Source organism: Gracilinanus agilis, chromosome 1 (assembly GCF_016433145.1).
Source record: "Gracilinanus agilis isolate LMUSP501 chromosome 1, AgileGrace, whole genome shotgun sequence".
Lineage (NCBI taxonomy): Eukaryota > Metazoa > Chordata > Mammalia > Didelphimorphia > Didelphidae > Gracilinanus > Gracilinanus agilis.
The window spans coordinates 423,437,041-423,451,621 of record NC_058130.1 but is presented as its reverse complement, the minus strand read 5'-3'; the positions used below and the strand labels follow the sequence as shown (position 1 = coordinate 423,451,621).

The window sequence follows — 14,581 nt, the reverse complement described above, 5'->3', positions numbered from 1 at the left end:
ATTTGTATAGTCCCAGCATTTTTTAATAAAATTTTACTATATTTAAAATATAAAAAATCATTCTTTGCCTGAAAGTGATATAAAAGCAGGCAGTAGGCCAGATTTGGTCCCTGGGTCATAATTTGCTGGCTCCTGTGAACTTTCAGAAGAAAGAAACTATATCTTAGACTTTTCTATATTCCCCATGATGCCATAAAATTAGTAAGTGTTCTGTAAAGATTTGTGGCCTGAGAGGTACTATGATTTATATGATTTTGATTTCCAAATGGTATAAATTTTTAGGATGGCATCATAAACTAGAGAATTTTTAGAAATAATTTTTAAAACATTTATGTGATGGTAATTAAGAAGGTCCTACAGATGAAATTTTACGAGACAGGCTTAACTAATAAGATAACTAGCAATCTTTATGTTGTAAAGATGTGTTTTTCTGCTCAAACTTTTCCTCTTCTTGGAATCCTCCCCTCCTGCATGTTATAGTGCTAATACAAAGGATTCATTGTCTCTTTGTTTCTTTTTCTCTTTCTGTCTCCCCTGCACTACAAAAAGGAAAAATAACTTACCAATAATTGGATGCCATTGTCATCCTCTTCCCTCTGACCAATAGTGTTATGTTTCCACCTACCAGGAAGCATGAAGGCAAAAAAGACTGTCAATCACCTGCTGGTAGGAAGAGCTCAACCTCCTTCCACCTTGGTTTAGAAGTTTGACCTATTTACATTCTAGTGCTGGGGCTCAAACTGAAAGCAGGGAGAGAAGGGTTGATGCAGGATGGATGAACAAAGAGAACCATACGACATTAGTTTTTACTGATTTCAGTAATTCTCATTTGTCATTTTAGTCCCTCTCTGCCCCCATGTTGCAAAGGAAAACATTCTGACCAAGAGTGAGATAATTATTGGTAATAGCAATGGGAATATGTTAAATAATTAATATGTTTAGTGCGATTCACATTATATAATAGCTTAAGGTAGATCCATTTGATAGAGAGAAAATAATACCTCTAATCTACGATGAATAAAATCTAAAAAGATGCACTAATTAGAAACAAAGTACTCTACCCAGAACCAATCTAGTCCCACATGCTATTTTTTAAATCAAAGTAGCAGATTAATTTCCCCTTATATTGAAAAGAAGAATGCAGCTTTTTCTATTCAACTTCCCCAAAGAAATAAGCCAAAAAAGCCGTTTTGGCATATTTCAAGAAACGGACAAGCCACATGACTGCTTTAGAGTCCGAGAGTAAACATTAGTGGTAAGTCAAGAATTCTCAACCCTCTGAATCCCTAGCATATTATGTTGCACCATGAGTCATGATTACAGTGGACTACATCTTTAAGGACTTTATTTTTAAGCCAACTCTGAGAGAAAGCAAGAAAGCTCAGTTTGTGTGGATAAAAATGGAATATGGTACTGATCAAAAGGATGCTCTCCAGATATTGGCATCTGTTTCATTCATTTCTACCAAGAAAGTATAGATGAGGACCAGAGATGAAAGTCTGAGCTCTTCTCCAGCTACTGTTATTCTTTAGTGGCTAGACCCCAAAGGCAACAGAAGATTAGAGATGCTAAAAATAGAACAATGGAAAGTGTGATGGATTTGGTATTGGAGGACTAGGGTTCAAATCTTGGCTTTGCCACTTACTGTGTGACCTTGAGGAGGTCATTTCAAATCTTTGGGCTTCAGTTTCATCATTTATCAAATAAGAAAGTAGAACTAGATCATTTCTGAGGTCCCTTCTATCTCTAAATCTATGATCCTCTCATCCTAGTTTCCTTGCTAAAGCAGGGAAACTATCTTAGCAAAAACTCTCCCAATCAACAAATAGATTCCATTTTGCAAAGAGTCACAAACATACAGATCCTATCACACCTCTTCTGCCAATAGCAACCAAAAAGAAATTTGAAAAAATGAGATAACTTTTCAGATGAAGTTTTCTTCAGAAGTCATATGAGATCATATTCTTTCAGAATCTTAAACTTCATCTCACTCATTCTCATTCTGCCTCTTTCTGATATTCCCTTCACTTCCTGGAGAAGATTTCAGTCTTCTGAGAATTTTACCATAAATTGAAACCAAAACCCTTTTGAAATTTAGGTTAACAGGTCATTCTTTTCAGCCTCTATATTAACTAAAGCTCCCATGCCCATCTCCTCTTTCTATGATTTGTTTTATACAAACACTGCATGCATATGTATCTGAAAACGTCATCTGTAAATCTCAGCTTTACTCTTACTCTGATATCTAGGAATCTTAGGCATTTTATGGAGATGCATTTTTTGGCTAGCAAGTTTATTTTTAAGCCATCCATGCTTATACATCTCCTGTTAATCTCAACTTTGCCTGCTTTTCCAGTTACTTCCCATTCATGTGTAAAGAATTTGCTTTTTTCTTTATTTTTCATTTAAAAAATAACATGAACTAAACATTTCTCTTGGCCTTTTCATAGTTCCTTTCTATTTTGACTACCCACACTTATGAAATCTTAATTCTCTATGTCACAATTAAATTCAGATCTCAAAGAGGGTATAGAATAAGGAGAAAAAGTATTAATTTAATCTTTCATAAATGTGATCAGGAGATATAGGATGTCTCTCAGGAGAGGAAGCAGTTCTATAATATATTGCCACACACTGGCTCAATTTAATCTTGGCTATTAAACAAAACAAGACAAAACAATATAATGTTGGTCCTCCTTTGAGAGTCTCATGTCTCCAACCCTTGTATGAACTATGAAAGTATTATCCTATACCACTGTGTTCTTCCATTTTGATTTTCTAACATGTGTGAGGTACCCCGAACACCAGTAAAAATGTTAATCATGCTTTCTATGTATACAAAAACTTTTACTGAAGTATCTCACAATCTCTTACAGTTACAAAAAGCTTTAGTGCTTTACTATTGGCAATAAAATTAAGCAAAGAACTAAAGGTTCTGATTTCTAGAGGCCAAGAACTTTTTCTTCATCTGGAAGACAAGAGCAGGTGCCATGGCATGAAGAAAAGGGCTCGACTACTGGAGTGTCAGGAGCTGGATAGGAATCTTGGCTCTGATGCTGACCAAATGAATAAACTTGGGCAAATAAGTCACTTAGCTCTTTGAAACAGCAATTTCATTTGTAAAATGGGGGCAGTAAAACTATGCCTTGTATACCTTGTAGAGCTGTTGTAAAAAAAAAGTGCCTTGGAAACCTTTCATTATTATACAAATATGAACTAATGTAATGTGAACAAAATATTAACAAATGTATTTCCAAATGGTCATGCCGCGAACTTGAGAGAAGTGAAAAGTCTGAAAAACAAATTAGTGGCTTTGGCTATTTATACCAGCAGTAACTGACAGATTTTTCTTCTTCCTTGTTTCCTGGCAGGTAGAGTCATGAAGCTATTGGTCAGGATGCTTTCCTCTGTAGGATGGGGGAAGTATAGTTTGGAAGGAAAAAAAAAACGTACATACTATATTTTAAATAAAAACACATATAAACCTGAAGGTGCATTATAAGTAGTTCATGGCAGGATTCCCAGGATTTTCTAGAACTTTTATCCCTGTGTGGCACAGTTGATGGACAGTTGTCCTCAAAGCCAGAAGGATCTGGATTCAATTCCTGTTTCTGATTGTGTGACCCAGGAGAAGTCATGTTCCTTTGTAATGTTCTAGGCCAGTGATGGGCAAACTGAGGGGGCCAAAGGAAAGGGAATGCTCATCTGTCAGTCTAAGGCAACTCTTTCAAAGTTTCATTGTATTGTATACTACTTATTGTATTGGTCAGATTAGGAATAATGTCATGTGGCCAGATAGAACATTTCAGGGGGCTACATCTGGCCCAAGGGCTCTAGTTTACCCATCACTGCTCTAGGCAGCTTTCTAAAACTATCCATAAAGGAAAAGGAGTACATCTATATTGATAGAAAGAGTTTCCCCAACTGGTAGTTCCTTATATCACTGAAATCATTGGGCTATTTCCTATTCCTATCCTTTAACCACCATATCATCAAAGCTGTCTTATTCAATGGTGATAGTGGATGAATTGTCAATTTGCTAATCATGTATACATTTTTTTCATTCATTCATAATTATTTACTGCTTCACTATATGAACCAAGAACTGTGTATTTATTACATGTGGTATTGAAGATAGTCAGATTATAGGCATGAAGATTTGGAACTGTGTGGTAATATTGACAAGTAGGGAATAGGATGATATTCACTTTAATTAGAAGCTTTTTGGAGAGACAACATTTATTGGACCTTGAGGGAGAAAAGGGTATTTTTAATACAAATTATAAAAGTGTAAAAGCCCACCATTAAGCACAACTAGGATGACAGACTAATTGTTATTAAGTAATTATCATTACTTAAAGTAAAAAAGAAGAAATATGATGGAAAGAGTGCTGGGCTTGGCATTAGGAAGATGTGGATTCAGATCTAGCCTGTGTATCTAGATAGACTCTAGATGTTTGACCAAGAGCAAATCATTTAACTTTTATGTGCCTCAGGTACCAACTTAGAGTTTATCTACTATGTCATAGATGTATTAAAATTTGTATATTAGAAGTCACTCATGGCTAATTCCCTATACAAATCAAATCATAGATTTTCTTTTTTTGACTTTGTCAAGAAGTTTACACAACCCACTCCCCACTCCTTTTTTCTATTCCCAATCTCTTCTTCCCCACTTCACAGAAGTTATACTTTTCTGTAATTAGCCATATTGCTTCCAGATCACTTCGAAAAATCATAGATTGAAATGTTTAGTCACAATTTTTCCCCCCTCTTTAATAAACTTTACTTACCAGGAAACCAGAAGTGCTGTCCAGAAGGCAACGAACTCGGCAGATGAAACAGCGGGTTAGAAAGGCAGAGTACTCCGTCGACATGCTGTCACATTCCTGAGCTTTAAGCAGCTTATCAAGAATGTATTCTTCTCCTGCCAATAACAATGAAGGACAAAGTATGTCTAACAATAAATTCCATGTAAAAACACGGACAGGTGAACAAAAGAAAAGTAAAAGATCATGCCTTTGCATTTTTGTTTTGCTTTTGTTTTTCTTCAAATGAGGAATTTGCAAAATTTGACTCAGACATGTAGCTTATCTAAAGGAATTCTTAAATTTAAAAAGTTGTTATTACTTCTTTGAGTTTGGATGTGACTTTTTCTAACTGTTTATAGTCATTGTATATGTATCATTTTATTTCATTTTGGGATCTTGGTGAAATGACAGGCTTTCTTACCTGTATTCAAATTCCTACAGGTTAAATTCAAAATGTGCCTTTTATTTTCTGCCTGACAGAATAAAGTACTTACCTCACTATGTATGCCTTCATTTCTCCACTGGTAAAATATTAATGATGGTCACATATGCCTTTATCCTTCCTTTTAGCCAATCCCAAATCTGAATTTCCTCGAAGGACTGCTTTCTCTTTGAAGTCTTTCCAAACTAACTTGCATCTATCTTTTCCTTCTTCTGGTTTAACTTGTTTAATTACTTATGTATATCCATAAGCTCAGTGGAGTGGTAGGGATAAAATCCTTGGGAGTTAGGTAATTTGGCCTTGAGTCCTTAGTTTCCCTTTTTTTTTTAGCTTTTAGGGTGACTTTAGGTGAGCTACTTTTACCTTTTGGACCTCAGTTTCCTTATCTATACAGTGACAAGGTGGGGTTGGATGATTTCTAAGATTGGTTTTAGCACTAACAGTCTATCTTACCTCCCCAAGTATAATGTAATCTTCAAGACTTGAAAACATATCTATTTGTTTTGGATTCCCCAGGACCACCTTCCATAGTGCTACATGCACAGTAAATATTATGTTAGAATACATGTTACTGGATGAATGAACTGAAGAGCTGCACAGCTCTTACAATGATTTTTTAAAATTATTTTTATTTTGTATGTCTTAAAGGTCAACAGAAGTGTTAGGCCCTTCTATCAAAATAAATATATGTTTCTAAGGAATTTTTTATCTTAGGAAAGAAATGTAGACAGTAAATAATGATTTTATGTTAGAAAAGTATCATATGAAGGTTTGGTAGTCTCTAGGTATCCAGCAAGATGCATCTATGAATGGCTCATTTTAGGGAAGAAAAGTTTCCAAGAAAAAAGCAAATTTTGTAAGTAAATTTGAAAATGAGAAGTCAAGTAGCATAGTTTGTTGGATAAGTGGATAGAAAGAAGTAGAATATTCCAACCCCTCAGAGACAAAAACTGGATAAAGAAACTAGCTGCTCTCCTGGAATAACACAAAGGGAATAAAATATCACAACAGAAGAAAGGGAGAAAAGAGATGAGAAGGATGTAGAGTGCTAGAGATCACAAACTGAGGCTAGAAAGGACCTCGAAGGTCATCAAGTCCAAGCCTTCCTATTTTATTAATAAGGAACCTGAGGCACAGAAAGATTTAGAGATGTATCCAGACTCATACAGCCAGTAGATAAAAGTCAGGATTTGAACCTATGTCTTTTTTACTCCAAATCCAAGGGTCACACTTTGTCACACTCCCTCTCAAGGAATTGTTAACCTAGAGCAACAGGGAGAACAAGGATTCATGACAAGAAATACCCAAGATTGGTCATTGCTTTAGATTTTCATGAGAGCTGTCAAAGAAACTCTTGGAAATCATTCTAAATTCTTTGGGAGTTCTACTCAACCTGCTACAAAAAGTGATCACTAAATATTAGTGAGAAGAAAACAGAATTGAATGACAGAAGCTTGGAGTACAGTGATATATGAGGTAGGATATTCAGTGGTTTTCAGGATAGTTGCTCATCTGTTTGGGAGGACCATGACGGAAGAGGGGAGGGGTTCACCATGCTCATTTGGTAGAAACCATAAAAGATAAATTCCATAGAGATAATTCTTGGGCATCCTACCAAATTAATTGGATGCCATAGAGGCATCCCTTCTGCCGCCATCCCCAGCTTAAAGGTGGTTGGGAGATTCTTGGGGTTTGGGAGATCAACAAATAGGCTTGATGACTCCTGGCTACAAAAATAATTCCATATTCCATCACAGAGAAGGAAGTCATCAGCTTCAACCCCAGGAACCAGTGGAGAGCTCTCTCTCACCAAGCTAGCTTACTTTGATATTTTGCATGTCAGGAGAATAAAATGAGGTCAAACCTGGATTGACAAGGAGTTTTCACCAACATTGGTTTGGACTCTCCAGCACACATGAATTCTTCACCTATTGCTCGATTGTGACCCACCTGTTTCTGACTGCAGTGGCTGCCCAAACACCATCTGGGGAGGATTCATGGCCCAGTGAAGCTGTCTGCAGAAATCTTGGCGGTCATCCACATGAATATAATCGTATATGTTTTGATGCATTACATCAGTCTGAAACAGTTATAACAAAGAATTTTTAGACTAAATCTCAAAGTAAATTCCTCTGTTTCTGTCACTGGTTAGTAGCTGTAAAATTTCCCATATTCAGCTGCTGATGATCATCAAAATCCAACAAAAGAGAATCCTGTGTAAAAGATATAATAATAACTCGAATTTATACATTGCTTTCTGGCTTACAAGAGTTTTCTTCACAACAACCCCGTGAGTAATAAAAGCATTATTTTTTCCCCAATTTAATAGGTTCTGGGGCAACAGGTATTATCAGTTAGGACTCAAACTGGAGTCATCTGACCTCCTAAGGCATGAATTCTTTCCTTTATGCCATACTGGTCTGGCTATTAACTGAGGTTAATTGAGGTTAATGTGGCTCAAGGAAGGAGGAAAAGCAGGCCACACAAACCTTGAATAGTAGAAAAAGTCTGACAAATTAGGAGGCCAGGGAATAGATCCATTGCATAAATGTGATAGGCATTTAATAAATAACTTGTTTGATTATTCATGCCCTCTCCCTATCACTCTTCCCCACAACTGTTGTGTCTTTAGTAGGGTAGCTAGTAAAAGCTGCGATTGCATCCTTCTAGCTAGCTAATGGACCTGCTGCCTGCTGCCAATTTATTCCTCTCCTTAGATACCTTCACATTTTAAATAGTATATGAGAAGTGGACACTTAGAAATAGAATATTTTCTTAGCCACAGGTTTAGTTGTACTCTAATACTCTCATATTTTCTGCTAACATCCCTTTTTGGCATCAGATTCAATCTCTTCTAGTATTTCTACCTACATTTCCTCTCCCCTTGAGCTTCTCAGCACTATTTTGTTTTTCTTAAGAGTATGTTTCAATCTAAAATTATAAATCCATGCCTCTTCCTCTATTCCTTTCTCTTCAGAACATCTCTGGTACCAGTTCTTTTACAATGTTGCCTAGAAACATTTCCTGGCCCAGAACCACAATAGGAAACTCCCTTACAGGGTTCTCCAAAGCTCTCTTTGGAAAGAAACAGACAAGTGGATTAGGGAGAAAGCAGGAAATTCAAATACAAACCCTGACTAGTTTTTTTTTTTTTAAGTGCAATAACACACACAACTTCAAACTCATTGTGTAATGGTTGCTTATCTTCATATCATGTTCTTAAATTACTTTGACAGAAGAAAAAAAGTGTGACAGTTCTATTACTGCACTTGATTATTCCCCTCCAAACTTTTCCTGATTAAAAAAATTTCATTTACTGTTTGAATCATGAATTTAACACTTATACAATACTTTCTTTGTTAACTTTTTCTTTCAGTTTACATTTTTAAACATTGTTTTAAAATTTATTTTTTTTAGTTACATGTAAAAAATGTTTTGACAAGTGTTTTTTGACATTTTAATGATTCAGATTTTCCCTCTCTATCCTTTCCCTACTTCCAGGTCATACCAATGCTTTTATATAATATATATTTCGATATTGTTCATGCCATGACAGAAGACACATATTACACCTACAATAAAAAACTCAAGAAGGATATGAAGTGGAAGATGGAATACTTTGATTTGCAGTCAGACTCCAACAGTTCTTTCTTTGGGTGTGGACAGCATTTTCATCATGATTTCCTTATGGTTATCTTGGAAATTTGCTTTGCTGATAATAGTTTATATCTTCACGATTAATTGTCACATAATAGTTCTATTACTGTATATATTGTCTTCCTGGTTCTGGTCACTTCTCTTTGTATCAGTTCATATAAGTCTTTACAAGGTTTTTTTTTTTAATTCAACCTGTTCATTATTTCTTATGGTGTAGTAATATTCCAATATAACCATGTACCACAATTTGTGCCTCCATTCCCCAAGTGATGGAAAACCCCTCCGTTTCTAATTTTTTGCCACTACAAAAAGAGATGCTAAAATATTTTTGTACAGGGGGCAGCTGGGTAGCTCAGTGGATTAAGATTCAGGCCTAAAGATGGGAGGTCCTAGGTTCAAATCCGGCCTCAGACACTTCCTACCTGTGTGACCCTGGGCAAGTCACTTGACCCCCATTGCCCACCCTTACCACTCTTCCACCAAGGAGCCAATACACAGAAGTTAAGGGTTTAAAAAATATATATATTTTTAGGGGCAGCTGGGTAGTTCAGGGGATTGAGAGTCAGGCCTAGAGACAGGAAGTCCTAGGTTCAAAGCTGGCCTTAGACACTTCCCAGCTGTGTGACCCTGGGCAAGTCACTTGACCCCCGTTGCCCACCCTTACCACTCTTCTACCTAGGAGCCAATACACAGAAGTTAAGGGTTAAAAAAATTAAAAAAAAATATTTTTGTGCAGGAAGATCCTTTTCCCTTATCTCTGATCTCTTTGGGATGTAGACCCAGCAGTAGTATTCCTGGGGACAAAGAATATACATAGTTTTATACCCTTCAGGCATGATTCCATATTGCTCTCCAGAATGGTTGTATCAATTATAGTAATTCTCTTCTTTAAAATCAATTTTTTAATAAAACACGTATTTTTCCTCCTCTCCTCCCTCCCAACTGGGACAAAGGAAAAACAAATCTTTCCTAACGAGTATACATAGTAAAAAAAAAAAAAACCCAAGAACTTCTTATTTTGGCCACATCCAAAAATTGTTGTCTCAGCCTGCTGCCCAAATCCACCATCTTTCTATCAGAAGGTAGGTATGTGGTATTCAGCATCATCAGTCCTCTGGAACCACAGTTGATTACTGGGATGATAGAGTTTTTAAGTCTCAAAATTGTTCTTTTTTATGTTTTTCAATGTTGTTAAAGTATAAACTGTCCTCCTGGTTCTGCTCAATTCACTCTGAATCCAATCATATAAGGCTTCCCAGGTTTCTCTGGAACCCCCTCATTCATCATTTCTTACAACATAACAGTATACCATGACATTCATATACCATAATTTGTTCAGCTATTTCCTAATTGATGGATATCCTCTTAGTTTCCAGATATTTGCCACTTAAAAAAACAGACCTGACATTTATACATATTGGACCTCTTCCTCTTTTTGAAATTTCATTAGGGATATAGGCCTGGTGAATTTACTTTCCAAGTAGCAGTAGCATCTCTAAAACCAGACCATGAAGGACTTAAGATCAAAGTTTCTGTGGGCAGCTGAGTGGCTCAGTGGATTGAGAGCCAGGCCTAGAGATGGAAGGTCCTAGTTTAAAATCTGGCCTCAGACAATTCCTAGCTATGTGACCCTGGGTGAGTCACTTAACTCCCATTGCCTAGTCCCTACCACTGTTCTGCCTTGGAATCAATATGTGGTATTGATTCTAAGATGGAAGGTAAGGGTTTTTGGTGGGGGGAGATAAAAGTTTCTCATGGGTACAACTAGTGACTCAGTGGTAGAGAGCCACTCCTAGAGATGGGAGATCCTAGATTCAAATTTGACTTCAGCACTGCCTAGCGTGTGACCTTGGGAAGTCATTTAATCCCCATTGCCTAGCCCTTGCCATTATTCTGCCTTAGAACACTACTTAGTATCAGTCCTAAGACAGAAAGTAAGAGTTTTATTTTAAAAAAAAACCCACAAAAACCAAAGATTCTCATTTTTTATTCTATTAATCCATTGATAAGCATTTATTAGCATTTACTATGCACCAAGCACTTTGCTAGGCCTCATCCTCTTATTCACAAAGTATTCAATAAAATAATTTCTGGTTGATTATCTGGTTTGTATCTCCAGCCTCTCATAATATCTAAAACACAGTATTATTTAATAAGTGTTTGTTGACTGATTAGAGAGCTGCCTAAGGCACCATGAGATAAAGTGACTTGCCAATAGTTCCATAGCTAATATATGCCAAAGGCAGAACTTGAACACGGACCTTCCAGACTCCAAAGCCTCCTTCTCTCACCACTGTACAAGGCTGCCTCTCATCTATAAATAAGATTGCACATTTGTATAGTGCCTTAAGATTTACAAGGTATTTTTATTTATGAGATAAACAGTAAAGGTTAAGAGTCAGAGCTGGAGGTTAAACCAAGCCCTCCTGACAGTCATGGGGATATGGCAAGAACAACGAAGATCAGAGTTCGCAGCATTATTAACTTAGTGGTCCTGAACAAACCTGCTCTTCTGACTCTGATTCCTCATCTGTGAGATGAAGGAATTGGAGTCACTGAACTCTAAGCTAAAGTTTTCTCTGAAGCTGTCATGGTTTGTGATCCCCAGTCCAGTGCTCTTTCCACTACTATTGTGTGTAGAAGGCGAAGTGGCACTGGATAGTATAAGGATCATAATAGAAAATAAGTATTGTTTTATTAGTTTAGAGATAAGAAGTAGAGAAGCTGTCTTGAGGAAGAATTGGAGTTTCAAATAGAGCTGAGAGAGCGTGTTAATTTCAAATGCTGACAGTCTCTCTTTTCAGTTACTCTTCTCTGGGTGTGGCAGTTGACATTTGGTCTCTGGCAGTTGACAGAATCATACTCAGGGACTTTTTCTCTCTCGCAAGGCTGGAGAAGGTAACATCTTTGCCTCTCTCTCTGTCTGAGTGAAAGACCTGAAGGAGCATAGTGTTTTCTTTTCCAACTTGGGAAACACTATTGATTATCTGTTACTGTTTATAGATTGATTAAACTCTGAAAAGACCAAAGAAACCCTGGTCTTCGGTTTGGGCTCTGCATCTGTTAAGGCTCAGAGTCCTAACTTGATTCTTATTGAGACTCAACCAGCTAGCCTTTGTTATTTTTAAAAGTTAAAGATGAAGTTAAGAATTTTAAGGATAATAGTGGTAGTTTTATTTAGAATAGTATAAGTTTGGGTTAGTCAGATAAGGGAGAATTAGTGTATCCTGTGAAAAACAGGAGAAGCGGTTCCTTGTGGAACCAGGGAGTTTAGTTGGGTAGAGTTAGAAATCCCTTAGAATTTGAAATCCTTTTTTATCCTTATATATTTTCAATAAATAGTTTATTTTTCTAAAACAAGAGTCTCTTTAGCATCCCTTGTGCCTGGCCCTGAAGGGATGTTCATCTATGAGATTCACTTCACTTTATCACTGAAGATACTTTTAATTCCATCTATCAAAAGTATATGAAACAGTTTAAACCTATAGTGCCAATAGTTTTTGTCCTTTTATTTTGTAGCTTGCCCAATATTATTTCAACAATAGAGTGCTAGGTCTGGAGTCAGAAAAACTCATCTTCCTGAGTTCAAATCTGGCTTCAGACACTTACTCGCTGTGTGACTCTGGGCAAGTCACTTAACCCTGTTGACCTCACTTTCCTCATCTGTAACATGAACTGGAGCAGGAAATGCCAAGCTACGCCTAGTATCTTTGCCAAGAAAACCCTAAATGGAGTCATAAAGCATTGGACATGTCTGAAATGTCTGAATAATAACAACAGAACATATAACAAAACTAAGAAAGTAAAGATCTCAGCTTGAGAAGGTGCAATTTGAAAACTGGGTGAAATGCTGCATTTATGACTGTTTTGTCTTTTAAATTGTCATCACATCACTCATTGCCCTTATTTCCTGCCTGATTTCTTATGGGATTTATTTTGATGACTGATGGGAAAGAAAAACCACATATCAACAGGAAAAGAGAGCAGGAGACAAGCAATAAGAACAGTAGGGAGTAAAAGAAGATTGTTTAAATGATACAAAATAAACATTAATTCAAATCAGTACAGTTGGTTTACTTGAACCTTATGGAGTGGGTTAAATTAAATGTTTCCCCTTTGCCCTACAGAGCTGGTCATTTCAAGAGTATTCATTTCCTTAACTGACTTTAAGTCCATAAAAACACCAGGTAGGTTTACTAAAAGACCAACTAACCTCTCTGCTTTCTTTCCTGGAAATCTTTATTTATTACTCACTTTAGAGTTTGGCTTTTTGGCCTCGCCCATAGATGTATCAGCCCATTTTCTGTGATATTCCAACACCAACACTGAAATTAGAGGATAGGGAGAAGCACCTGGCACATAAGTAGAAAGTGCCACTAATAGACTGAGAGCTTCAGTGTCACAGACTTGCTTATTAATGATCCAAAGACTTCCAAAAATGAATATTTTTTCTTAATAGGGAAGCTCTTCACATTTGTAATCTTTTTTTTTAAACCTTACCTTCCATCTTAGAATCAATATTGTACATTTGTCCCAAGGCAGAAGGGCAGTAAGCGCTAGGCAATGGGGGTTGGTCTTGCTAGGAAGTGACTGAGGTCACATTTGAACCCAGAACCTCTTGTCCCTAGGCTTGCCTCTCAATCCACTGAACCACTTAGCTGCCCTGTCTTTTGCAATCTTTTAAGTTTCCTGTGTTCTTGGAAACAAAGATATAAGGAATATATTTATATATCTGGAATAAACATTGTAAAGGAAGTAAATGGATTTAGCCTTAGGTACTAACTTAATCTAGGCATTGGAGGAAAAAAGGATTTTCTCCACAAAATTCATTTAAGTTCAGTTGTTTTGCAGTCACGTCCCACTCTTTGTGACCTCATTTGGGTTTTCCTTGGCAAAAACACTGGAGTGGTTTACATTTCCTTCTCCAGCTCATTTTATGGATGAAGAAATTGAGACAAACAGGGTTATGTGACTTGCCCGGGGTCACACAGCTTGGAAGTGTCTGAGGTTATATTTGAACTCATGAAGATGAGTCTTTCTAACCTAGCCACCCATACAATGCCTTACACTGCACCCTTCTCAAACCATAGAAAGCCTTTTTCTGAAGGCTTACCAGTAGGTGCTAACAAATAGAGGTGGGGGATCTTCCCCACCCCCATTCTGCCTGTAAAGAACATGACAGCAAAAAGGATAATGCATAGACTTGTAGATTTAGAGCTGAGAGGGACTTTATAGGTCTTCCAGTTCATTTTGTAGATGGGAAAATTGAGACCCAGAGAGAATTGCTGCTTTATAGCACACATTCCATTCAGATATCTACTAGCTAACTCACTGAACAAACAGTTTATGGACAACATCCCTCACGAACATTTACCTGTTTGTTTAAAATTCACTGCAATAAAATTAACCATGGTGTCTGTCTCTATCAGCTAGCAATTTTTTTACAGTACTTGGAGGTCTTGGAGAGAGTCGTCAGGAGCTCAGAGGGTAAAAGTTCCATCTAGAGACACAGTTAATGTAAGCAATGGGATTTAAAACCAGGTCTCATTCAGAATATCTATTTAAAATTTTTTTTATTCTGTTACTGTTTGGCTAGGCTCTCTAGGTCTCACTCTCCTAATTTGTAAAATAAGGAATTTGTACAAGATGACATATAAGGTCTCTTTCAACT

At 36.8% G+C, this 14,581-nt stretch overlaps 1 protein-coding gene across 1 annotated transcript in view; it reads right to left on the bottom strand.

Moving 5' to 3' along the window:
• AHRR (aryl-hydrocarbon receptor repressor) overlaps window positions 1–14,581 on the bottom strand; it is a 55,673-nt gene that overhangs the window by 26,702 nt on the left and 14,390 nt on the right. Inside the window, exons 3-4 of the mRNA XM_044681749.1 lie at window positions 7,204–7,333; window positions 4,794–4,927 (exon numbers count right to left, since the gene is read on the bottom strand). Coding sequence (XP_044537684.1) covers window positions 4,794–4,927; window positions 7,204–7,333 — 264 coding nt within the window. The remainder of the gene's footprint in view (window positions 1–4,793; window positions 4,928–7,203; window positions 7,334–14,581) is intronic.